At 46.0% G+C, this 25,230-nt stretch overlaps 1 protein-coding gene across 1 annotated transcript in view; it reads left to right on the top strand.

The window, feature by feature from the left end:
• The window catches only part of SHB (SH2 domain containing adaptor protein B), a 144,789-nt gene that overhangs the window by 23,934 nt on the left and 95,625 nt on the right, over window positions 1-25,230 (top strand). Inside the window, exon 2 of the mRNA XM_074953556.1 lies at window positions 15,307-15,424. Coding sequence (XP_074809657.1) covers window positions 15,307-15,424 — 118 coding nt within the window. The remainder of the gene's footprint in view (window positions 1-15,306; window positions 15,425-25,230) is intronic.

Genomic DNA, 25,230 nt, shown 5'->3' with positions numbered 1-25,230 from the left:
GCCTGAGATGATGGGGCGCCCAGGATTTCCAGGTTTATGGATCTTGGGTAGCAGATAGAATACCCCTGCTCGGGGTTCTAGGGGTTTGTCTGTGTGGATTTGTTCTTGTGCTTTTTCAGGGAGTTTCTTGAGCAGATGGTATAGTTTCTTTTGGTAACCCTCAGTGGGATCAGAGGGTAATGGCTTGTAGAAAGTGGTGTTGGAGAGTTGCCTAGCAGCCTCTTGTTCGTATTCCGACCTATTTATGATGACGACAGCACCTCCTTTGTCAGCCTTTTTGATTAGGATATCAGAGTTGTTTCTGAGGCTGTGGATGGCATTGTGTTCTGCACGGCTGAGGTTATGGGGCAAGTGATGCTGCTTTTCCACAATTTCAGAGTGCTTCCGCCAACGTGCACAGGCTATGTAGAAGTCCAGTCTGCTGTCTCGACCTTCAGGAGGAGTCCACCCAGAATCCTTTTTTTTGTAGTGTTGGTAGGGAGGTCTCTGTGGGTTAGTATGCTGTTCAGAGGTGTGTTGGAAATATTCCTTGAGTCAGAGACATCGAAAATAGGATTCTAGATCACCACAGAACGGCATCATGTTCGTGGGGGTGGAGGGACAGAAGGAGAGGCCCCGAGATAGGACAGATTCTTCTGCTGGGCTAAGAGTATAGCTGGATAGATTTAACAATATTGCTGGGTGGGTTAAGGGAACCACTGTTGTGACCCCTTGTGGCATGTAGTAGTTTAGTGTCCTTTTTCTTTTGTAGAGAAGCAAAGTGTGTGGTGTAAATGGCTTGTCTAGTTTTTGTAAAGTCCAGCCATGAGGAAGTTTGTGTGGAAGGTTGTTTTTTTTATGAGAGTATCCAGTTTTGAGAGCTCATTCTTAATCTTTCCCTGTTTGCTGTAGAGGATGTTGATCAGGTGGTTCCGCAGTTTCTTTGAGAGCGTGTGGCACAAGCTGTCAGCATAGTCTGTGTGGTATGTAGATTGTAATGGATTTTTTACCTTCAGTCCTTCTGGTACGATGTCCATCTGCTTGCATTTGGAAAGGAAGATGATGTCTGTCTGTATCTGTACGAGTTTTTTCATGAAGTTGATGATTTCCACTCCATACGGCTAAATTCAGTGCCTTGCATAATGACAGGTTTCAGAGTAGCAGCCGTGTTAGTCTGTATCCGCAAAAAGAACAGGAGGACTTGTGACACCTTGGAGACTAACAAATTTATTTGAGCCTATGTAGTATGCATGTTACCTATGTAGTAACAGAAATTGTGATTTTTTTGTAGAAATACTTTGAACATATGAAATTATCACTTAAAATTACTGTAAAGGGAACATTAAATCATAGTAGCGAACTACTATTGAGTCAAAACTGGTTGATGAATTTATAGGTGGTTTCACTTTTTTAAACCCCCATATTCAGTGGGTTTTTTCCATGTGCTATTCTGCTACAGCCAAGGCTAATTGATTTTGTGTTTAAACTCCTGAAAAGGGAGCTTTATTGCAAGTGAATAAATGCATTTAGATAGGTTACATGGGAAGAGTATTTAGTGGAAAAAATACTCTATGTGAATGATTAAAAGCAAATACCGTTTTTTGGCATAGTTTACCAGAAGGGTGGATTATGTGAAGCGTAGTCTGTAATAAACCTTTGTAATCCACCTGATATCCAGTAATTAATGATGATAGGATTATTCCAGATCTAATCTGATAGGGTATCTGATAGGGTGAACACTCGTCTAAATGACTTACATGCTAAAACTAATCCACTTGCTGTAATCTAGAATGGAAAGCTCCCCCAGGTTTTGTAAGGAAAGAATCTGAGTGGTCATTCATGTGACTAAATGTGACTTGTCCTCAGCTTGCTAACGTCAAAAGATCGGTTACAGTGGGTACGTTAGCCTGCTTGCAGCTTTGGGGCAGAGCCAGACCTAGCAGCAGGGGAATGCCCCGCACCCTTTGGCGGACTCTCTCAGCCCCCCTGTAAAGGAGGCAAAGCAAGCCTTGTTCCTATTTCATAGATGAGGGCAACTTGTTGAGACAGAGAAATTCCAAGGTAACGTGGTGGACAGTAAAGCTGGAATCAGAATTTGGTGGTTCCTCTCTTGAGAACGCTTGGAGAGGAAGTTCCCCTTGGGCTGCAGTGAAGGGACAGAGCTGGGGCAATTGTTTGCTTCAGTTGTTTTTCTGTTTTCCATTTCTCATTGGCCTCAAGGTCCTGGTCCAATAAAACACTTGCAGGCATACTTAACTTTGAGCACATGGGTTGTTCCACTGAAGTAAGAAGCTAGTGCTTTGCTGGGAACACCTCACACCCTTCCTTAAAATGGGCTACTCTTGGGGTGACTCGCCAAAATGAAAAATGGTTCTGCCCGGATTGCTGTATACCAATATGCCATCGATAAGGAACACCAGTCCTAAGGCAGAGTCATGCTGAGTTGGCACTGTCCTTCCCTGTGTGCATGGATTCATTTAAAAACAAGGCAACAGAAATTGTGTTTGGAGACCCTAGGAAGGCAAAGCTTCCAGAGGTGGGAGCAAATACCTTCTTCTCTATTCTTCTTGCTAAGCAGTTATATTTTTCTGTCTTCTGAAAGGTTGGGATCTCATCTGGCTGTTTGCCTTTGCTTCTGAGAAGGATGAAGAGGTATTTTCAGTGGGTCTCCTAGAGAGAGTCCTCTTGAGAAGATACATTGGGATTCAGAGACTCTTGAGATGGGAAAACAGGGTTTTCCTCAGGCCACCTCTTCAAGCAGCTTGGATTTCCACTGGCAATCCCTTTTGGAGTTACTGGTGCATGGAACAGTAGTAACTTCTCTGCTTCTTCCTCTGCCGCCTTCACCAGGGATGGCAAAGAGAGGAGAGCCGTCGGAAGGACAGGCTGTGATCTGTAGGACTCTGCACTAAGTGCCACATGGATCTTGGTGGGTCTCTTAGCCTCTGGGAAGGCAACAAAACACTTCATTGCTTTTTTTCAGTTCCATAATATGGCTACAAACATCTCTTTAAAAATAATAATTAGATTCTGCAGAACGCAGCAAAATCCACAGCCACGCCCTCTTTCGCTGCCCTGTTTGTACTTCTGTGACTGGGGCAGAAGCTGGCATTGCATGTGATATGCCTTTTTTATGCAGGGCACTGTGATAAACTTCAGTTCGAGGAAACTGCATCGGTAGGAAACTCCTCCAGGTTTCTGACCTTGATGGTCTTTTGGATTCAGAAAAAGGAAAAGCTCAGCTGTGCATTAGAGCCGCTGTAAACAATTCCTGTTATTGTTAAGATGCTACTTTCTGCACCTCTTGTAAATTTCCTCATTGCAAAGCAATTAGATACACTTGAAGGGCTGAATGTTTTGTGCTCTTTCCTTAATAAAATGTGCTGGATGAAACGTTAGCGAGCCAAATGGATAATTTCAGATTTTGTGGCTTTCAGAAAAAATGGATAATTTTAGAATAAGACCCACTTGCTAAGAACTCCTAGAATAATTTTCCATTTTGGTCGTCCTACAGATTGTATAACGTGGTGTTTTTTTGTAAGTGGTCATAATGGGCCTTTGACAAAAATCCTTCCCCACTTACCAGTAAGAGAGCTCCATGGTAATGGAGCACTGACTGTTAGACCCATAATTTTAGACTTGCATTCAAATTGTTATGCATTGTATCCTCTTGTTTTTCTGTCAGCTTGAACCTCACTAAAGCACTGATCCTGCACCATAGAACTGAATGGGAATTTTGCCACTGATTTCAGTGGTTGCAGGATTAGGCCCGATAAATAATAATGCAAAGATGTAGAGTTGCTGTTGCTCATGGACTGCTGCCTTATTAAGTATTGTAACCTCAGTTTATGAAAAAGGTCTGGTATGCTTTCACCAGCACTGGGCCAAATTCCACTCCATTAGTACTATATTTGGCTTGCCTTTAACGGCAAACTAGACTAGTAAATACATTATTTTAAGAAAATATAAGATGAAGATTTTGAATTGGAAAAACTAAGTCAGCGAGAGTCAACAGCCCAGTAATTATTTTGCACGTCTCATCAAAGTCTCCTGTTGCAGTGAGAAAGAGGTAGAAGTTCCTGCACTGGCTATACTGGGCGAGAGGGATGTGGAATTGCTTCCTTACTAGGGTGACCGGATAAAAAGTGTGGAAAAATCGGGACAGAGGGTGGGGGGTAATAGGTACCTACATAAAAGAGAGTCTCAAATATCGGGACTGTCCCTATAAAATCAGGACATCTGGTCACCCTGTTCCTTACTGATATTGACTATATTGAATCTTTCAGATTCTTTCATGATTAGCACTAAGACCCGGGAGCTTCTTGTTAAAACTACCTCTGGCAGATGACAAGATTAATAGTTAAAAGAGAACGTGAATCACTTATATATCAACTAAATTTAAATGAATTCTGCAGAATTAAATTACCCTTTAAACTTTCATTGTCTAGTACTCCAACTTCTGTGATGGTTTGCAAATTCAGCTTCTTTCCATTAAGCAGTAAATGTGAGGCCAGACTTATTCATATAGATTGGGTGGGATGTTTGCTTTGCTAATCAAAAGACTGTAAATAGTTGAAGGCATCTTGCTTTGAGCATTGGGCCATGTTTGTTTGGTTTTTAGTAGCCATTATTATTTTCTCCTCCTCCTTCTTTTCAAATTAACCATTTTTATTGTTCCCTTTACAATTGAAGGTATGAAGAGAATTGGCTCCATCCCTAGTTTACAAAAGTTACAACTGGAGTATTAGTAAACAAGAATTTGAAGACGGGGGAAGGCTAGTATACAGTCAGAGAGCCTGTTCCCTGTAAGTTAAATGTACTTTCTCGGCGGCGTCTGGATTAAAGCCTGTATTAGCCACACAGCAGTCAGTCATCAGTTTTCACTAATCGACTTCAAGCAAGGTCTTTTGTATTTGTCAGCCATTTGAATAAACACCACCTGATGAAACAAGTGTGCCATGGCTTCTGATAGCAAAAAAAATTTATCAATAAAACAAACCGCCGTAAAGAAAAGGTGGTGTAACTAGAAATACAATTCTGTACAAAATGGATTCAGTATATTCTCGGAAGAAAACAAGGCTTGTCTTATGTTGCAATTTCCCCCTGCGTTTGCAGACTTTTAAACATAGCTCTTAAAAGCGATTTCTGCAAGCTCTCGTGATGCTGGTCTGGTTTGCTTGGGGCATAATGCTTGAAAAAGCCATTCTCAAGGCTAGATAGTGAGCTAGCCTGGAACAGTTCCTAAAAATTGATTTTGACGAGATCCCCATCGGCACTGGCTAGCATAACCGTGTTTACAGAAACCATTTAAAAACTAGCTTTAAAATCTATTTCTGAACAAAGGCAGGGCTCATGTGGACAGGACCAAAGAAGTTGCATGGAAAGTGGGCGTAAACAACTGCTGGTTGGAAAGCAGAATATCTGGTGGTAATATTAGTAGCTGCTGTGGGGATAAGCCATCCGACTGACAATTTCAAACTCCCCTCCCCTTCTGTCAGACCTCTGGTTAGTTCCCTCTCTGCCAGAGAAGAGGAATCCACAAGCATAAAACTTGCAAAGAATCCATAGGATTGGGTTCAGCCTGCTGAGTTTGCTGTAATCTCTGCTGCATGCACACATACATTCTAAAGTTTCTAGCCCTTCTGGCAATGAAGATGGCAGTGATAGTCCAATGTACTTCTGTCCTGTTGAGTTTGCAGCCAGACAAACTGAGAGCAGAGAGGTGTCAATGCTCCTTATGCATCATGCTTAAATATATGACCATCTAAACGCCCATGTAGTTTCTTGCTTCACTGCCGAGTACCGTGCAGGGTACCATAGCTACTGCAGTTGTCCACTGCAGCTGGACTTACCTTGGACATCTTGACTTTCAATGAGAAACTGCGTTAGGATCATGCTCTCTTTTTGCAGTGGCGGGAGAAGCAGTTGAAACACAGCTGGAAACAACTGGGTTTAATTTTGGTTTTGACTCTGAGGGCCTTGCCAAACAAACAAACAAACAAAAAAGCCCACAAAAGCTTCTGCTGCCAACTCAGTGTTTTCAAATGAAAGCAAAACAAAATTTGGCATTTTTTAACTTCTATGTAAGTGTAATGAGTGTATTGTTTTTCGGTGTAAATGCTGTTAATTGGAGGCAGATTGGCTGAATTTCACACATGATAGAAATTGATTTGCTGCATCTGATGAAGTGGAAAGCTTATGCTCAAATTAAATTTGTTAGTCTCTAAGGTGCCACAAGTACTCCTTTTCTTTTTGCTACTCTGAAAACTCTCTTAAACTATATTATCCAAAATATAAACACTTACTACAAGTTTCATATTTTTCTAAAATCTATAGTACAGTAAACTGCTTTAAAATTAGAAATCTATATTCAACTCTCCTAAATTGCTCAGTGGCCTATGTATTTTTTTTCAGATATTTTTAGATGTTCCTCACAAAAATGCCTGTAAAACCATTTAAAGTGGGTTCTCACTAAAGTTGGGGATATTAGTGTAATCAACAAAATTCAGTTATTTGGAAGGGGGAGAGGATACATTTTACCAGTTTGTGGAAACTGAGGCCCTGCTGTCTTACTCAGAGCACCAGAATAAAGCAAGCATCTGTTAGAAGTTAGACACATTTGTGTGTGTGTGGGGAGGAGGAGAGGGAGGCATTGGTTAGCGAGCTCTGTAACATGCAGATGATCTCCTGCTAGTGTTTTAAAGAGAAAAGGTATTTTGTGGAACTTCAGAAAATGTCTCAGGTCCAGTCTGGCTCTCGGAATTCTTGGAGGCACTCAGAATGAGAGTCTTGCTTCTCTTGACTAGGCGACGCACCTGGAAAACATGATAGTAGCTATCCTCCCCCACCCAAACAAAGTGATTGGGTATGTTATTCCATAAGTAGATAAAGAGCTTTGTAAGGTAACAACGTGACAGGGCATGTGTGGAGTTTTTGCCATATAGAACAGGAGAGCATTCACGCCTACAAGGCTTTTATATGAAATAGGCACTGCTTGAAATGCAGAAAGACTCCAATTAATGTGCATGAAATGCTGATCATCCCACTGAAATTAAATCCTTGGAAAGAAAATGCAGCAACAAGAAACAGTGGAAATAGCCGTGTTAGCCACACTTTCTTAGAGTGGGGATGACTTGTCCTTCGTGTGCAGGGGACATACGTTTACATCTCTTTGTTTTCGTAGCATTGCGGAAATCTCTGGTCTCAAGCTGCTTTCTTTGTGCTCAGAACTATTCTGTAACCGTGTAAAATGTCTGTCTCAGGTACTTCTCTGACCCACTCACTCTAGTGTGTGAGTGCTTCACAATCTTTAATGCATTTACTTTCATAAGGCCCCAGTGAGGGAGGGAAGAGCTGTTGTGGCCATTTTATAGATAAAGGGAACTGAGCCCAGAGAGACTGTTACTTGCCCAAAGTCACAAAGGGTGTTTGTAACAGAGCAGGAATTGAACCAGGGTCTCTTAGAGCCTTGGCTAGTGCTACTGGCCCATCATTCCTTTCCTCCCCCAAAATTCTGTAAGCTGCCTCTGAGTTCTTCAAAAAATAGAAAAACTGGGTGGGAAGAGTACGTCATATTTAGACACATACTAGAACCCTCTAGGCCAGGTCCCTTGGGGTTCCGTGAAAGCTGTGATGTCACCAGCATTGTACCAGGTTATGAGGAGCATCTGGCACATGCTGGTAAAGTTACTTACCTCTGTGAGTTGCTCTTAAGCTGATGCTGTCTGAAACTGAGATGGTGACAGTCAATTGACCGACCCATAGGCAACTGATGTTCTTGGTAGGTTGAGTGGTCGGAGTTCTGCTGGGAGAGCTAATTAAACTTCATGATCCCTTTATGTTGTTGGCGTCTTTGACGATCCTTTTGCAGCCTTTTATGCATTGAGACCTGACTATGTTTCTTTTGAGTGTGCTCCCTCCTGATTTATTTTCTGGCTAGCATCACTAGATGCACGGAGAGCAGAAAATCGTTTTCTTCAGTGAGCATGTTGAACACAGCACTGTCTATGGTACAGTTATTCTCCCTTGCTGAATCCCTTCTTGATGGTTACACATAGCAAATGGTTGGACACACGCAGAACAGAGCACTAAACAGTGCTAGTTTATTTAGACCAGGGGCTTTCAACTTTTTGTAGTGTGGAATCAACTGTCCCTCTGTTAACAGAGGGATTGTCTCATGAGCCACCTCTATTCTCTCATTCCCCAGTCATGTGGACAACATTCCCCCCCATTTGTGATTAGTCATTGCTAATATGGAAGGTGTTAGTGTGAATTTAGCTGTCTTTTTACTGTAATGTAATAGCTTGAAACATGGAACCAGCCAGTTCTCTGCAGGCCCATAAGCAAGCGATTCATTAATCACCAGTGGTTCTCGACCCACAGATTGCGAACTGCTGCCCTAGGCCAGCTGCCCTAGGCCAGTCTCTAGCTAACCTCTTACTGAGGAACTGAAGATGGAAAAGAATATATTCCTGGAAGATGAATGGTGAAGCCTTATTACAAAGCGTGAGGATAAATACGATTAAGGGTGGATTTTGTTGTGTGTTAGTGATGACTCTCTCCTACCTTCTCCCCACAGTCCTTGTGGGCTGTTGCTTCTCATTGTTCCCTGGGTGACTTACACTGTAAGCTGAAAGTATCTCCTGTGAGAGGAACCAGACTGACCCCAGAAGGCAGAAGCCTGGTCTGTCTCTTTTTTTTTTTTTTTTTTTTTAAGGCTTCCAGTTCAGGGGTCTGACCCCACTGCTACCTCTGGCGGTTCAGATGGCAGTGGTTAGTCAGGGGACTGTGACTGCTACTGTGGCAAGGGTTGTGTCCAGCTCCCTATCCCTTTGCGGTTTTTAGGTTGGACTAGTGCCGTGCAGAAGATTGGAGGGAAACTGCTGCTGATCGCTTTCTTAGTGGTTTATGCGTGCAGTATCTGACACCTGTGTCCTGCAGTCTGCACTGGCTTCCAGTTCACTTTCGATAGCAATGGCTAGCTGTTGGATTCAGCCTATAAATGGAGGGGGTGGCTTTGTAGCTGAGCCTGCCTTCTCTTAGTGGAGATCTGCTTGGATGCTAGGGCTGATGGGCCCCTAGATTTTTGTGTGTCAAGAGACAACTGGCAGGGCGGGATGCTGACTCTCTGGGATCTGGTTGGCCATGCTACAGAGCTTACCCTCTTGGGCTGTCCCTCAGTCAACCCACCCCCTGAGGAGGGTCTGGAGGCATGTGATGGTTGGTTGAGTTCAGGATCCTGACGCAGGGAAGAAAGGTAAGCAGCAGGATACGGACCCTGGACTTCAGGAAAGCAGACTTCGACTCCCTCAGGGAACGGATGGGTAGGATCCCCTGGGGGACTATCATGAAGGGGAAGGGAGTCCAGGAGAGCTGGCTGTATTTCAAGGAATCCCTGTTGAGGTTACAGGGACAAACCATCCCGATGAGTCGAAAGAATAGTAAACATGGCAAGCGACCAGCTTGGCTTAATGGTGAAATCCTAGCGGATCTTAAACATAAAAAAGAAGCTTACAAGAAGTGGAAGGTTGGACATATGACCAGGGAAGAGTATAAAAATATTGCTCGGGCATGTAGGAAAAATATAAGGAGGGCCAAATCGCACCTGGAGCTGCAGCTAGCAAGAGATGTCAAGAGTAACAAGAAGGGTTTCTTCAGGTATGTTGGCAACAAGAAGAAAGCCAAGGAAAGTGTGGGCCCCTTACTGAATGAGGGAGGCAACCTAGTAAGAGGATGTGGAAAAAGCTAATGTACTCAATGCTTTTTTTGCCTCTGTTTTCACTAACAAGGTCAGCTCCCAGACTGCTGCGCTGGGCATCACAGAATGGGGAAGAGATGGCCAGCCCTCTGTGGAGATAGAGGTGGTTATGGACTATTTAGAAAAGCTGGACGTGCACAAGTCCATGGGGCCGGACGAGTTACATCCGAGAGTGCTGAAGGAATTGGCGGCTGTGATTGCAGAGCCCTTGGCCATTATCTTTGAAAACTCGTGGCGAACGGGGGAAGTCCCGGATGACTGGAAAAAGGCTAATGTAGTGCCAATCTTTAAAAAAGGGAAGAAGGAGGATCCTGGGAACTACAGGCCAGTCAGCCTCACCTCAGTCCCTGGAAAAATCATGGAGCAGGTCCTCAAAGAATCAATCCTGAAGCACTTACATGAGAGGAAAGTGATCAGGAACAGTCAGCATGGATTCACCAAGGGAAGGTCATGCCTGACTAATCTAATCGCCTTTTATGATGAGATTACTGGTTCTGTGGATGAAGGGAAAGCAGTGGATGTATTGTTTCTTGACTTTAGCAAAGCTTTTGACACGGTCTCCCACAGTATTCTTGTCAGCAAGTTAAGGAAGTATGGGCTGGATGAATGCACTATAAGGTGGGTAGAAAGCTGGCTAGATTGTCGGGCTCAACGGGTAGTGATCAATGGCTCCATGTCTAGTTGGCAGCCGGTGTCAAGTGGAGTGCCCCAAGGGTCGGTCCTGGGACCGGTTTTGTTCAATATCTTCATAAATGATCTGGAGGATGGTGTGGATTGCACTCTCAGCAAATTTGCAGATGATACTAAACTGGGAGGAGTGGTAGATACGCTGGAGGGGAGGGATAGGATACAGAAGGACCTAGACAAATTGGAGGATTGGGCCAAAAGAAATCTGATGAGGTTCAATAAGGATAAGTGCAGGGTCCTGCGCTTAGGATGGAAGAATCCAATGCACCGCTACAGACTAGGGACCGAATGGCTAGGCAGCAGTTCTGCAGAAAAGGACCTAGGGGTGACAGTGGACGAGAAGCTGGATATGAGTCAACAGTGTGCCCTTGTTGCCAAGAAGGCCAATGGCATTTTGGGATGTATAAGTAGGGGCATAGCGAGCAGATCGAGGGATGTGATCGTTCCCCTCTATTCGACACTGGTGAGGCCTCATCTGGAGTACTGTGTCCAGTTTTGGGCCCCACACTACAAGAAGGATGTGGATAAATTGGAGAGAGTCCAGCGAAGGGCAACAAAAATGATTAGGGGTCTAGAGCACATGACTTATGAAGAGAGGCTGAGGGAGCTGGGATTGTTTAGTCTGCAGAAGAGAAGAATGAGGGGGGATTTGATAGCTGCTTTCAACTACCTGAAAGGGGGTTCCAAAGAGGATGGCTCTAGACTGTTCTCAATGGTAGCAGATGACAGAACGAGGAGTAATGGTCTCAAGTTGCAATGGGGGAGGTTTAGATTGGATATTAGGAAAAACTTTTTCACTAAGAGGGTGGTGAAACACTGGAATGCGTTACCTAGGGAGGTGGTAGAATCTCCTTCCTTAGAGGTTTTTAAGGTCAGGCTTGACAAAGCCCTGGCTGGGATGATTTAACTGGGAATTGGTCCTGCTTCGAGCAGGGGGTTGGACTAGATGACCTTCTGGGGTCCCTTCCAACCCTGATATTCTATGGTTCTATGATTCTATGATGGGCAGGGAGGGAAAGTTACTTACATTGCCTGCGGCAAGAAGCATTTTTTAGATCATAAGAACAACCACATTGGGTCAGACCAAAGGTCCATCTAGCGCTGTATCCTGTCTTTCGACAGTGGCCATTGTGTGCACAGTGGCTAGCACGGTGGGGGGCCGGCAACTGGCTGGGGCTGCTGGGTGCTATCCCACTGCAAACCGCTCCTGTTGTCAAAGTTATTTCCATTACAATGGCACTGGGGGGGGATGGGTCTGATAGGTGTGCTACGTAAATTACTTAAATGCATTTATGCAAAAATAATTAAGCATTTGGAAGGGTTAGAGAATTCTTCTCCTTTTGGCCTTAATCTGGAAAAAGGTTCCAAATAAAAGCAACGTAGGGCTTTAACAAACTGCTTTAAAAAAAATCTCCAAACTTCTTAGAAACTGTGAGGATTTGCAACTGTCAGCAAGTATAAAAGAAACCATATGTCAGCATAGGCCAGCTGCTTTATCTAGGCTGAGAATTTGTAAATTCTAATTTAAACTGAAATAGTAATGCAGGCAGCTGGGGGCTCTCTGACAGCACGGAGCTAGAGAGCTAATTTTAATAAGAAAATACAGATAGTGTTTTAGAAAGAGCTGGTCCCTGTGTCTGTCCAAGTGAACACTGCATTAGCTTGTTACTTCTGCAGCCCTCTGCGTTTACGCATTTTATACGCCATGTTTTATTTCACGTATTGATTTCTAGATTATGATGAATAGCCCAGCACTTCCACTATCCAGACGACATAATCATTTTTCCGCTTGAGGGGGAAAAGTCCACGGATCTCTTGCAGGGTTTTCCCCTGCTTGCAGAATGCTGGAGACAGAACTGTTAACAAATCATGAGCTTGATCCTGCAGACAAATCCACATACAGGGGCCCATGTGCCTGTGTGAATCTCTGCAAGGATACACATGGGAATAAGGCTCTGTACATTCAGATTTGTTTGCTGCATCTTTGATTAGGTCTCGTCCTATAAAGCAGGTTCATCATTTCAGTCCCTGTGGTGGTGTCTGGTACCTGGAGCACTAGAATATGTTACCGTCGTGCTTTTAAACCAAATCAACATTTGACATTCTCCTGTTGGACAGCATTATATGTCTAATTTTTCCCTTAATGCTTTTCGGCAAATAGAGAAGAAGAAGAAATAGCAAATAAAGCACATTGTCCTTGTGAGGCTATTTTTCTGTTTCATGTCATTTTAGTTCAGTTATTTTAAAGAAAGGCAGCTATTACAGTGTCAGTATCTGGAATAGGGGGACAGCAGGGAGCCCGAGATACTATCCATCAGCTCTTGACAAAGTGGTGTCAGGGAAAGTAAATGGATGGTGTTTCAGCTGTAGGGCTTTTACAGATAAATATGCCCTTGTTACTGGGAGGAATTACTGCTGCATGATGCACATTGTTGTCTTTGTGTTGAGCGCATGCAGCCGCTGACGCTGCTCTGACAGCCCTGCTGATTACAGCTCATGCATACATTACTGAAGATGTCGCATTTTTCATTGAGTTAACTGTATCTGCAATAACAAGCCGTTCATTTCATTGTTAGGTGAAACAAAAGATTGCTCTTTCTCCCTCCTGATTTGCCTTGTCATCTTAGTGGTTTTCAGTTTACCCAGACCCTCAAATATCATTAATTTATAGGTGGAAAGCGGGCACCGTAGGTTTATACTTAAAACAGCCAAGAGAAGTAATTTAGAATTGCAATAATTAACTTTGTGCCTGGAGGGATGACACCAGGCAAATGCTCTTTTTTAAAAGTACGAGTTACAAATACCCTGGCTTATAGTGTGTGCTGTCAGATAGCGACTCCTCTCCTTTATTGTAAGCGACTCTCTCTCTCCCGTGTGACATGCAGGGACTCAGGCCATGATTCTTGACCATGGGAGTGCTATGCATTAATGCATTGTGAATCCCCCCTGCGTGTGCGCACAGACACACACACAACAAACCCCAGGCTGTAGGGCTTTTGGTAGGATCTGTCAGAGGATGCTTTGGGGTTCCTCAAGCTCGTTGAATCCTGCCCTCATATGCTCAAAGACTAACTGGAAAAAACGATGGTGACCCAGTTGCCATCGGCCACCTCTCACACGGAGAGACGGGAGTGCGGGTGCTTGTGCTGGATTCATGCACAGGTCCTAATCTGGCAAAGTGCTTAAGCAGATGAGGTGCCCCTTTGGCCATAATGGGGCTCCTTACGTTAAATGGGGAAGTTCACGCAGCCGTTCGCAATGGCGCTCTTGCGTGGAGTACTGTCTGTGACCATCTCCTCCTCAGTCCCTGCGAACTAAAATTGGTCTTTTTGCCACGTCCCACACTCCCTCCCTTCAGCCTCTTCACCCTCACCCTCTGGGCCTGCGTGTGGCTCAGTCCCTGCCCATCAGTCCCCCTGCTGTGGTGACTGCTGTCTCTGACTCCGCCCTTGCCTGGGTGGTTTCACCCAGGTGGCGTCTGAAGCCTGGAACTTTAAATCCAGCTCACCTGGTGCCAGACGCATTCATTTCCACTCATCGCTGGCTTCATCCTCACTTCAATCTCTGCTGCTTTTCTACGCCCTGTCTGCTCCGCCCCGCCCTGTTCCCAGTGCCCAAGCTACTGGGGAATGCAAGTGTGTCTGCGGTACAATGCAGCTTGCCTTCTCTTTAGTTCTTCATCCTTGGACTTTCCTTCCCTCTGCCTGCCTTGTCCGCTCCCTCCCTTTTCAGCATCAGGCTGATGTAGATGGGAAGCTCTTTGGGGCAGCGTGGGCCTTTTCCCTTGTCTCTGTAAAGCGCTGTGCAAAGTTACAGCACTGTAGACTTTTTAATTCATCTGTGGGCTCCTGTCCTCGTCCTGTGGCCACCAGCTGCCCGCCGCTGAATGGCTGCTGCAGCCTCCAGCCCCCGTTTAGCAGGTGGCTGTGTTGGAGGCAGCCAGCAAGGGGTGGGAATGGGTGGAAAGGCAGCAGGACCTAGGTAACACCGTACCCAATTACACCTGCGCCCATCCATCAAGGAAGAAAGAGGTGATGCTTGCGTTTGCTTAATTTCAGTTTACTTTCTTGCCATCTAATTTCGCATGCATTTATGACAGGAAATTGAGTGGCCTTCTACAGTATTTATAAAGAATAAAAATTATGGGTCAGGTGGAGAAACTCCGCCTCAAGGAAGGGGCTTGGCCTCATGGTCTTTTTTTTTTAATGGCAAATTAGAAACAAAGCCTGGACTATGCTTAGGTTTTATTTAATGTGATGAGAAGATGATGTGTGTGTTTTTCCTAGGAAGTAGCTTGATGGTATTATAAGGTACCTTACCAGTTTTGTGGTTTACAGCTGAGTAAATAAACACAAGAGTTAACAAAGCACATAAAAATGATCTTAGGTACTGAAAATGTGTGACAAGGAGAGAGGCATTCTGGAAAATCCGAGAAGGTATTGTGATAAATTGGAGCCCCGTGGTGGATTTAGTTGTGCTAAGCATTCAGATCTCATTAATTTGCTACTGTCCCATTATTCCTTGTGTGGTGATCTGAGAGTCAGACTCCTCCGAGGAGAGCCGCTTTTGTGAGAGGTCCATGATTGAATGAAGAGATACAAGTGCTGACCCCTTGATTTGAGGAGAGCACTTAAAGCAAGTGCTTTCTGTTAACCAGATGTTTAAGAGCTTTGTTGAATCGGGGCCTTACTTCCAATGCTAAAAGGGGTTGGCTAAGGCCTCTTGTGAAGCTTTTGTGCTCACTTTCACTGTGCAGATGTCACCCTTTCCAGGACTTGTTGCTGATTAGTTTCACTTAGTTTTAGCTTGAGTCCCAGATTAAAAAACAAAACAAAACCAAAAAAACCCCTTCTCCAATAAAAGTATAATTTTCTTCATTTCAGGTCTTGATAGCAGATGACTACTCGGATCCGTTTGATGCCAAGAGTGAGCTGAACAAAGCGGTGAAAGGAGAAAACACTGGCTATATGGAACCTTACGAAGCCCAGAGGATAATGAGCGGTAAGAACATGGGCACTGGGCAGGTGTCCGTGAGATCGATATTTGATATGGGGTGTCTGACACATGACTACTCTGGTCTTCAACCTAGCTGAGCCAAGGTCCTTCAGCTGTGTAACACATTGGAGCAAGTATGAAGATCAAACTGAGTCTTGCGTAGGTATTTGAAACTACATTTAAGACCTTCAGGAATAAAGTGAGCGAAGGAAGGTTGCAACTTGCAGCGCTTCCTGCAGGAGAGAACTCGGACAAGGCCAATGAACTTTGTGTGGGGTGCTCCTGTGGTGGTTTAAAATGGGCTTAGATCAAGTTGGCTTGGATCAGTAGATTTACAGGTAAGTGTCCACACACAAGGTTGTCTTGGTCTAACTATCCCGATATGAAATCGCACAAGTTTCATAACTTGTTTAACTAAAGCGACTTTAGGTTAACGAGTGCAAATTCTGCGTATAGGAAAGCCCTGGCCACTGCGGGGGAGGGGAGGCACGCTGCTGCTTGGTGCCTCTAGATTACCTAAATTCCTGATTATCTGAATAAAATCCTTGTCTCCTGGGATATTTGGTAATCTGAAGCACACACAGATAAATGACCACCTGAATTCACAATCTGCTGTCTGTCTGAGACTTTGGTGGGTGGCCCGTATGCCTCGTGGTGTTGAGATACCACCATGATACCATGGCAACGAGTTTTTAGTATAAAAGCACAGACAGACGGACAATCCTTGGGCTCCGGCTGGTGAAGCTTTAATTCTGATCTCGGTGGCTTTTTGCATGGAGACCTATGGCATGTTGCTAAGATGCTGTCTTGTACAGTAAGTTCACCGGTACATTAAACAAATGTCACAAAGGGCCCTATCCAATGCCAATGCAATCAATGGGGATCTTCTCATTTCCACAGTGGGCATTGGATGCAGTCCAAGCAGGATTATAACACCTGGGGAAATGAAGCAGCAGGAGAAGCCAAAGCCATACGAAGCAGCCATCTTGTTTTCGTATAAACGCCATACTCCTGTTTTTTTAAATAGCACACTTGAAGAGAGGTGCAGAAAATCACCTGTGATTGCGTTGTTTATAAGCAGAATGCTTTCAGTGTCCTGTCAAGGTGTCGTGGGCCCTTCTTGTTTTTGTTGTAAATCTATTCAGCCATCTTCTTAGGAGGCTTTCTAGATGAATTGGGTAGAATGCATTCTTGCTTTCACTGCTATTGAATAAATGGTCATTTAGTTTCAGTGTAAATGTCATGGGGGTTTTGTACGTTTTTTTTCCCCCTTTCATGTTTACAGTGCTTTCACTTCTTCACAAATATAAATGTTTGCCCTACATAGAAACTTTGTGTTTTAAATAAACCATGAAAAAGACAAGACTGTTACATCAGTGTTGCAGAGCGCATTAGCTGAGATAACAGGCGATGAGTTTGTGTGGATGTGCTACTAATTCATGAGAGAGAGAGTGAGTGTTTTACAGTAGTCTTGGTCCAAATAGCGTTTGCCGTAGTGGATGCACTGGCAGGCCAATTCTGTTCATATATCCCTCTACCCCGATATAACGCGGTCCTCGGGGGAGAAAAAATCTCACCGCATTGTAGGTGAGACGGCGTTATATTGAACTTGCTTTGGCCCTCCTTGTTCCCTGACCGCCCCCTTCAGAGGCCTCCGTCCCTAATCACCCCCAGGACCCCACCCTCTACCCAACCCCCCTGATCCCTGTACCCTCACTGCCCCGCCCCCTATCCACACCCCCCACCCCCTGACAGGCACTCACCGGCAGCGGCAGGAAGCGGAGCAACGTGGCCCCAGCCTGCTCCACTCCGCCACCTCCCAGCCGCGGCGCTCCGCTTCCCGCCACCCAGTGAGTGCGCAGGGGACCCCTTCCCCCAAACCCCCTCCCGCGAGCGACACGGCTGGGGCCGGGGCGAGGGAAGCGGAGCGGGCTGCTCCTGGCCCCCCGCTAATCCCCTGGGCCACTCTGGGACTGCGGGGCCCCCAAAAGTGCCCCCCCACATCTCCTGCCTCCCAGATCCTGGGGGGAGCCCCTGACCGCCCCCTCTGCCCCTTATCTAACCCCTTGGCCCTGGCACCCTTAATACACTGCTCTCAGCAGTGTATCAGAGCTTTACCACGTTGTATACGAACCCTCGTTATATCGGGGTAGAGGTGTATATAAGGTTGATGTTTAGAACACTGCAAGGATGTTAAAAATACTTGCAAATCAGGAGTCCAATCAAGTAAAGTGAATGCTGAGCTCTCTCTGCTCCCATTAAATTCAGTGGGAGTAGCAGATGCTCAGCATCTCTTAGGACTTGCCCAGCACCTTTCAGGATTGGACCATTGATTTGTTGTCTGCTACCTAAGGGAATGGTTCAACTCCTATGAAAGCCAGTGGGAGCCATGATATTAAACTCCTATGAAAGCCAGTGCTTTCCTATGAAATCCAACTCCTATGAAAGCCAGTGGGAGCCATGATATTAAAGCCAGTGGGAGCCTTTCTGCTGACTTTTGACTGCAGTTGGATTATGTCCCTTTAATATCTAAGCATCGTGCTTCTTGATGCTTTATTCCTAGAGGAAAACCAGAAGGCTTATTTGTTGGAAGCTTTCAAAGATTTCGCTTTGGAGTCCTGTGTCGGCATGCAAGGATCTGTTACTGATACTATGCAACTGCTGTAATGTCTCGTGTTAAAGATCACGTTCTTACTCCAGTCTTTGTTGTTGTTTGTGAAATGTTCAGTGTTGAATTCCTCCGTGAAGTTGTTAGGTTGGCTGTGGTGACTGACAGGTGAAAGAGCATGTTACAATTGACAGAGGTGAATGAGATTTCAGCTGATACAGAGAACTGGCTTAAAACGAAAAGTACTCTGAGTTGTTTCAAGCACTGCTTGATCCCAGATCGCAGAAGTCTGCAAACTGAGGCAAAACCTGCCATTTATTTCCTTTACCTGTCCCAAACACATCCGTCGATTTCTCCCAAGTATCCGAGTTACCTTCCCAGGCTTTAAAGATATTTCAGAGCTACCTGCTTAAAAAAAACACAAACAAAAGATGGAAATTCATGGATAAAAAGATTCTGAACAATGTAAAACAGATGAAATGGAAATCTTAACGTTATGTGTGTTTCCCATGTCCATGAGTGATAGGTGTGTGACCAACCGAGTGTATCTAACTACTGTTAACCAAGGTACCAGTCCTGCATGGACCCTGGCTGTAGTTAAGGAAGGCTCTTTGTGGGTACAGGTCTATCCAAGCAGAGCACCTTGCCAGGCAGGGACCTAAAATCTTTGGGTTTCATGCTGCTCAAGATAGGGAAGAGAAGACACGTGGGTTAGTAATGAGCAGAGACTTCTTGTAACCTTAGCTTCTCAGAATGGAGCCCCAGTTCTTAAATAGACTGAAAGAAAGACAGCTTATCTGGAGATATAAGTTTTCCCCCAGAGTCCCAGCCTTCTGTCAGAAATAAGCTAACTGCTTTAATTGTATTAAGTAGCGCCAGAGCTCAAGCAGGAGAATGATTGTTCTTTAGTGACAATAACTTTGATCATGTACCTGACAAACATAGTTTGGTTGTAAACAAGCAAATTTTCCTTACAGTACCACGTAGTCCTCCAAGCACTTAGTCTGCAACAGCAGCGAGATAAGACAGTGAACTTTAGCCGTCACTAGTTTGCCCGACCCAGCGCGCTGTCCAGTGTAGACGCAGCTCTCAGCTGGTTCAACATTTGCTTTCCAGATAGCTTCCCAAAAAGCACATTCTTTGCCAGGCTTGTTGTTTAGCTCAGTCTTCATGCTAACGTCTGTAAATGGGCCACGAAGGGATTTTCTCCCCGAGTTTTAAGACTGATGCTGCGGAAAACAAAATGTTCCTGTTACGGAGCAAATTTGCTTGTTCTCCTGGCAGCAACTGGTGTTAGTTCCCAGCCACTCGGATCAGAGAGAAATGGTTATGGGCTGTCTTCAGTGAATGTTCTCCTGACTCGGGGCCCTGTGAACTCTCTTCCATGTTCTAGGGTGGGACCTTGGCTACCCAGTTCCTCAGGAAACCTAAGCCACTTTTTGGACTCCGTTCCTCGTGGTGGCCTAGCTAATCTTTATTTTAGAAGAGGTTTCTTTCAGCACCTAGCACTAGGAGGCGCTGGTCCTGACTGGGGCCTCCCGGAACCACTGTAAAATGAATAATAAGCTTTGTGAGGTGTTGGAGGTGACTCCACAGTTCCAGTTGCATTGAGATCCCTGTTTTCACCCTTCAGTGACTGAATTTAGTGTCGAAATTTGGCAAAAAGGATAACTGATATTTTCCATGAAAAATATTTACTAGTTTTTAGAGAGGAAAGCTTTTAAAAATATTCCCTTGCTGAAGTATTGCCCGGCTTGCCTTGGAGTTTGGGCTTCCTATAGCTACACCACCATGGTTCTTCCACTCCAAACTACTATTCTCTTTCTGATAATACCTTGAACATAAGCCACTTGTCAGACTTTAAAAGGAAACTGAGGTTCTGCCATTGTTCAGAATTGCTGTCCTGAGCCGTGCAAAGGTTAGCTGTGGACGTGCTCGTGGCGTTAGCTACTTTTCTTTTTGGCAAATCACCGTTTTCTCTGTTAGTGTCACATGATTAATTCTGGCTCTATTTGAAAAACATTTCATGTTAATGTTCGCCTGAGACTTCAACCAAAAATTCAGCCTTTAGCCGTTAAAGCTGTGGGCACTGCATGTTTTGGATGAACAAATTGGCTAGATTTGTTATCCAAGGCATAATTGTATTCCTTTCCATTGCCAGGGATAAAAGCAAGGTTTAATAAAACCCCAACATTGTCTTCCTTTATTCTTGTGGAATGAGCCTGCTGTTTTAATTATGTCACAAGTGGGTAGGCAATAGCCTTGATAGCATCATTTAATGTGTTAAACAGCAGGACAGAACTATATAATTGATTCTTCATTTGTTGTCTTATGGTCAGATCTGTGGTTAAGACTGAACAAAGACCTTCTTGGGCAGCAAAGCCCTAAATGCATTCAGTGATCCTGCTTGTTCTGCATTTATGCCCTTTACTTACTCTAGATTTGCTTTCACTTCCCCAGGGATGTGCAGTTTAATGGATACAGTGCTTTACTTTGAAGACCCTTCTAATGCATTTCATGGACACTCATAATAAGATGTTGGGTCAGGGAGTGTCATGGGATCTCTGTCAAATACTTCGGGGAAGATAGCTTCATAAAAGGGAAGAATTACAATGCAGTTACTAAAAGTCCAGACGTCAGATTATAATGTCTGTTGTTCGTGGTTGGCGTTTGGAATGTGTTTGGTCCGTGGCAGCTATGACGTGGTATTAGTGTCGGTGGACAGTTTCTAAAGAGAAGATCCATAAAGGCACAATGCAGCCCTCAGAAACGAAGGGCCAGCCAGCTGTGTGCTGGGATCACTGTGAGGTGCAGCAGTCCAGAGGAGCAGTGGGATCGGGTCTGCTCTGTGAAGCTCTGTGATGTATAGAAGGGAGTGCATCTGCTCTACATTCCTTCCTGGGGTACAGCGCACTCTTCCAGGGGCAGATCTGCCCTTCGGGCTGGTGGGAAGAAAGATGGAGGGAGGGAAAGGTAGAAGAATGGCTGCCTCTCGACCCCTTTTTGAGGTGCTGGGCATCCTCATACCAGTACACAGGGACCAGCCTTTGCATTCTCTTGAGTAGGGACTGCAGTTGTGCCTGACTCTTAGCAGGGCATGCAAGGGATGGGGTGTAACAGGGGAGTTCCCTGTGCTCCTGTATAAGGGCTGGGCACAGTCTGGGTCTGAACTTGGATAGGACTGTTAATGGCTCAAAATGGAAAACTTCACAATGCAATAAAGTGTTGAAAGGCTCAAATCCTGCCAGTGACTTGCCTGAAGCCATGACCCTGCTGGGTGCATCAGATTTTGCAGGATCAGGGCTAAGCAATTAGTTAAAGAAGGGGGGGGGGATCCAGTTTCTGGCAGAACACGTTGGTAAAAGTTGCTCGGTCAGCGTGTCCCGTTCGGTCCTTATCAGAGGGCTGGAAGGCAGCTTTATAAAGGAGAGTTCAGCATCACGGTGTTGTCACGGCTGCAGGACACTCCCTAGCCAGAGCCCGGTAGGAAGGACTCGGGGGAGGAATGCGAGTGAGAAACCTGGTGTCTGGCCCCTGCTGTTTGGAAAAGAAGCAGCTACTGGGATTGCTGCTAGGCTGCTGTCCCCAGGTGCTGCTCAGGGGCTCCATGGGTCATGTCCGATTCTGGGTATTAGATGTGCGGTGCGTGCTGAAGCTTCCCCCACAATCCCTGTGTAATCACTGGCTGCTAGAAGGCAGAATGCCACCTCTGTCCTCCCTCACCCCACAACCATCTAAGGACCTTCTTTCTGGCTGGGGAGAGGTGGAGGGGGGGAAGGATCTGTGCTCTTCTTGGCACGGAAAGGGGCCCTCCCTGCTGCGGGGCCCCTGGCCTGTTCTTCTAGCTGTTGTGAGTGGGGCGTCTCTACTGCTTTACCTCTCCCAGCCTCGCTCTTCTCCCACGCGTCGGCCCAGCGCCTGCTGCTGCTCAGAGCTTTGCCAAGAGGCAGTAGAGTGAAACGGACATGGTTGCTGTTGGTCTGGGTAGCCGCAGAGGGACTCACCCCCGTTTTGGTGGTTTCACTGATCTGTGCTGGGGGCTGTCTGAGGGCAGCCTGGCGTCTCATCCACCAGGTTCTGTGCCTCTCCTGAAGGGCTACCCGGCGGCAGGAATTGGTGGCTGAGGCCTGTGTGCCCTTGCAGGGGCAAATGGCTGAATGGATCTGTCGGGCCTGGGTATCGTTGTTGAGGAGACCTGTGAGATCGGGTGCTAACATGCTTTTATAACTGTACACCTAGTGTCTGCACCTGGGCTCTTAGCACTGAGTATCACCCCAATTGTGGCGGGTGCTCTGGGCCGGGTGGGAGGTGGGGAAGGGTTTGTGGGGGCTGCTGTCCCCCTGCAGCTGGGGATGGCTGTGCTTGGCAGGACCATGCTTTTTCTGAAAACTGAAGCAAGGCCCATTCTGTGCTGTCGTCGTCCTCCTCCTCCCCAGCGCTTCAGAGGCACCTGAGCAGTGCCGTGCATCTCCTTCTTTGCAGCTGGGCCCTCAGGAGCAGTGAGCTGAGCCCTTGGGCAGGGTGACCCATCTCTAGGAGCTGAGTGAAACAATGTACTCAGCAGACTGCTCACTACACTCGACAAAGCAGGACTCTTACAGAGCCCAACGGAGAGGGTCCAAGTGTGGACCATGACTCGGACAGCTCGCGAATGTAGTTATACAAGGACAGCATGCAGAGGAGCATGTGTGTGTCACTTTATCAGAGGGATAAATGAACACTAATTACAACATTGGTCTAATCCACTCTGAGACTCTGTCCAGTTACGTCTGTTGTGACAGTATTTTTTTTGAGCACCAAATTGAATTAGTCTCTATTTCAACTTCTGATTTCAGTTAGCAGGGACTCAAGATGACACACAATTGATTAAACAAAGATCAGTTTGAAAGATGATGTAATCTTTGATTGGGTCTAATTTTATGTCCCAAACCGAACTACACTGCAAAATGTCTGTAAAATTCATGCTCTCCTGAAAGAACACAAATGAATGCCCATCCTCCAAACATCAGCTGGCAAAGCAGAGGGTGCTGGGGCGTGAGTCTTCTCTGTCCCTGGACAGTGCACTATTGGGCATGTGTGCCATTGCTGGTGTTTGCACATCGCACCATCCCGCGGCTCTGTGTCTGATCCAGCGCTGTCCTGGTCTCCTTGTTAAAATTCAGCCTGCCAAGTGAAGGAAGGCTTGGGGTGACTTCTGTCTGCAGTGTACTTCACCCCCTCTCCAGAGGCTGGGTAATCAACATCCCTGCCAGAGATGACTTATCCCCAGAATCTAGTGCTGAAAGGCAAACGTTTTGGCCTTTGGAATGGATCAGATTGTGCTGGGAGATGACTATTTTCAAACTCGTCTGTGGGAAGGGTATTCTCCACCTCCCCCAAAGCCCATTTCACATTACACAAGCTGAGCTCTCTGCTATGCCATTAATATAGTCCGTGTGTCTTTCAAATTGCAGAATGACTCCAATACGCAGAATGCGTGTCTGTTGTTTGAAGGTTGCACAGAGGCCAAGTTGCGGTCATTTTTCACGTGCTGCATGTGTTTAAAAAAAATCCCATTTGGCTATATGTAAAATGCAGCCCTGTACTGTCCCCAGACGTGTTCCTTCTCTAGAAAGGTTTCAGTCTGCTTCTGCGTAGGTTTCACTCTACCGTTCAGCCTTTCCTAGTTAAGCCATATACTTTCCCATTCCTCTCAATATCTCTTAATACAGCTGTGGTCTATCTTTAAGAATATGCAAAACCATAGTTAATAAAAATGCTTTTGTTTTAACTACACACACATCTCTTTCTGATGTTACTTCATTTCCAAAGCGTGTTCTGTCAGCCCTTGGAACGCTAATGAGCGTGGTGTGCGTTGTACCCAGAATGTATCACACTTTTTCCATGTATCATCTGTTTGCTTGCCTAATTCAAACTGGAACTAAGGTGCAATTTTTTAAATCAGTGAGATGGTAATTAACCATCGACATGGCTTCCCAGGTCATGGGGTGAGTTCTCCAGCACCAAGGAGCTTTTACACCAGAAGTGGACGACTTTCTGAAGGAGAAGAGCTAATGCAGCCCGACGTTCTGGGCCTGATGCAGGAAGCACGCGGGGAATTTCTCTGGCGGCTGGCCTGTGCTATGCCAGAGGCCAGACCAGGTGATCCCGATGGTCCCTTTTGCCTTAAGATCTAGGATTGTTTAATAAGCAAAGGACGTCTCTTAGTACTAACTTACACCCATGTCCACGCATTCTTCTCTTCCAAAGCCTGGGCCTCAGGGGAGCTGAACAATGGGGACATTGAGTGGGATGGTGGTGTGTGACGGGAGCAGGGCGTGGGGACAGACCAGGTAATCGTTTTTCTCTCCCGCCGACGCATGCCCTCAGTGGAAGAGCAAGGGGGGCGGGGGAGGAGGATTAACTCTTTGAGGTACAACAGGATCCCTTCCATGCTGTTCCCACCCTCCTCCCTAGTACTCAGGAAGCGTGATACTTTTGTCACCTGCCGCAGAGCCCCGGTCATCAGCCTGGGCCTCGCTGTGCCAGGAGCTTAGACACAGAGCAAAGGGACACTCTCTGCCCCAAAGAGCTCAATAAACCCTTTGGCAGGCTGCTGACTTCCCATTTGCCAGTCCGTCGAGTACTGTTCTGACTGTCCCCTCTTGCAACACTGTGAAACACATTGTGTTTCGCTATGGCGGTTCTGCAACCCACCCCTCTCCTGCGACAGGACATGCTGGGCTTTGCCCTCACCTGTCAGGCCAGACCTGAACCTTTTCCATTCAGCACCCACTCTGTCATCTCCTCCTTCAAAACTCTGACAGCCAGGGATTCCCTTCATATGCGCCGCACTTCTCCGGTGTGTCCGCCCTAGCTGTTTGTGTGATCAGCCAGGGGCCCATCTGGCTGGGCAGCCAGCATGCCCTGCAGGTAGGTGTTGCTGGGGAAGATTGGCAAAGCAGGAGTCTGGGCGCACGGAGGAGATGTGAAGCAGTGATTCAGGGCACTGGTTTGAATTGCTGTTCGTCCTGAGGGCTGGCAGCTTTTCATTTAGCCTTTCCGCTAATTTTCTCCTCCAAACTAGAAATTGGAAGATGTATGAACAGAGAGCTGCCTCCTGGGGAGCTTCTGTTTCTCCCTGGAATTCAGGGCATTAAAGTCTGAGCAGGGGCAGGATGGTGCTAGTCCTGGGGGCCACCCTTGCCACCGGGAAAGAGAGGTT

The sequence above is a fragment of the Natator depressus genome, chromosome 5 (genome assembly GCF_965152275.1).
Source record: "Natator depressus isolate rNatDep1 chromosome 5, rNatDep2.hap1, whole genome shotgun sequence".
In the NCBI taxonomy this organism is placed as follows: Eukaryota; Metazoa; Chordata; order Testudines; family Cheloniidae; genus Natator; species Natator depressus.
The sequence above is the reverse complement of the archived record's forward strand: the minus strand, read 5'-3'. Positions and strand labels throughout refer to the sequence as shown.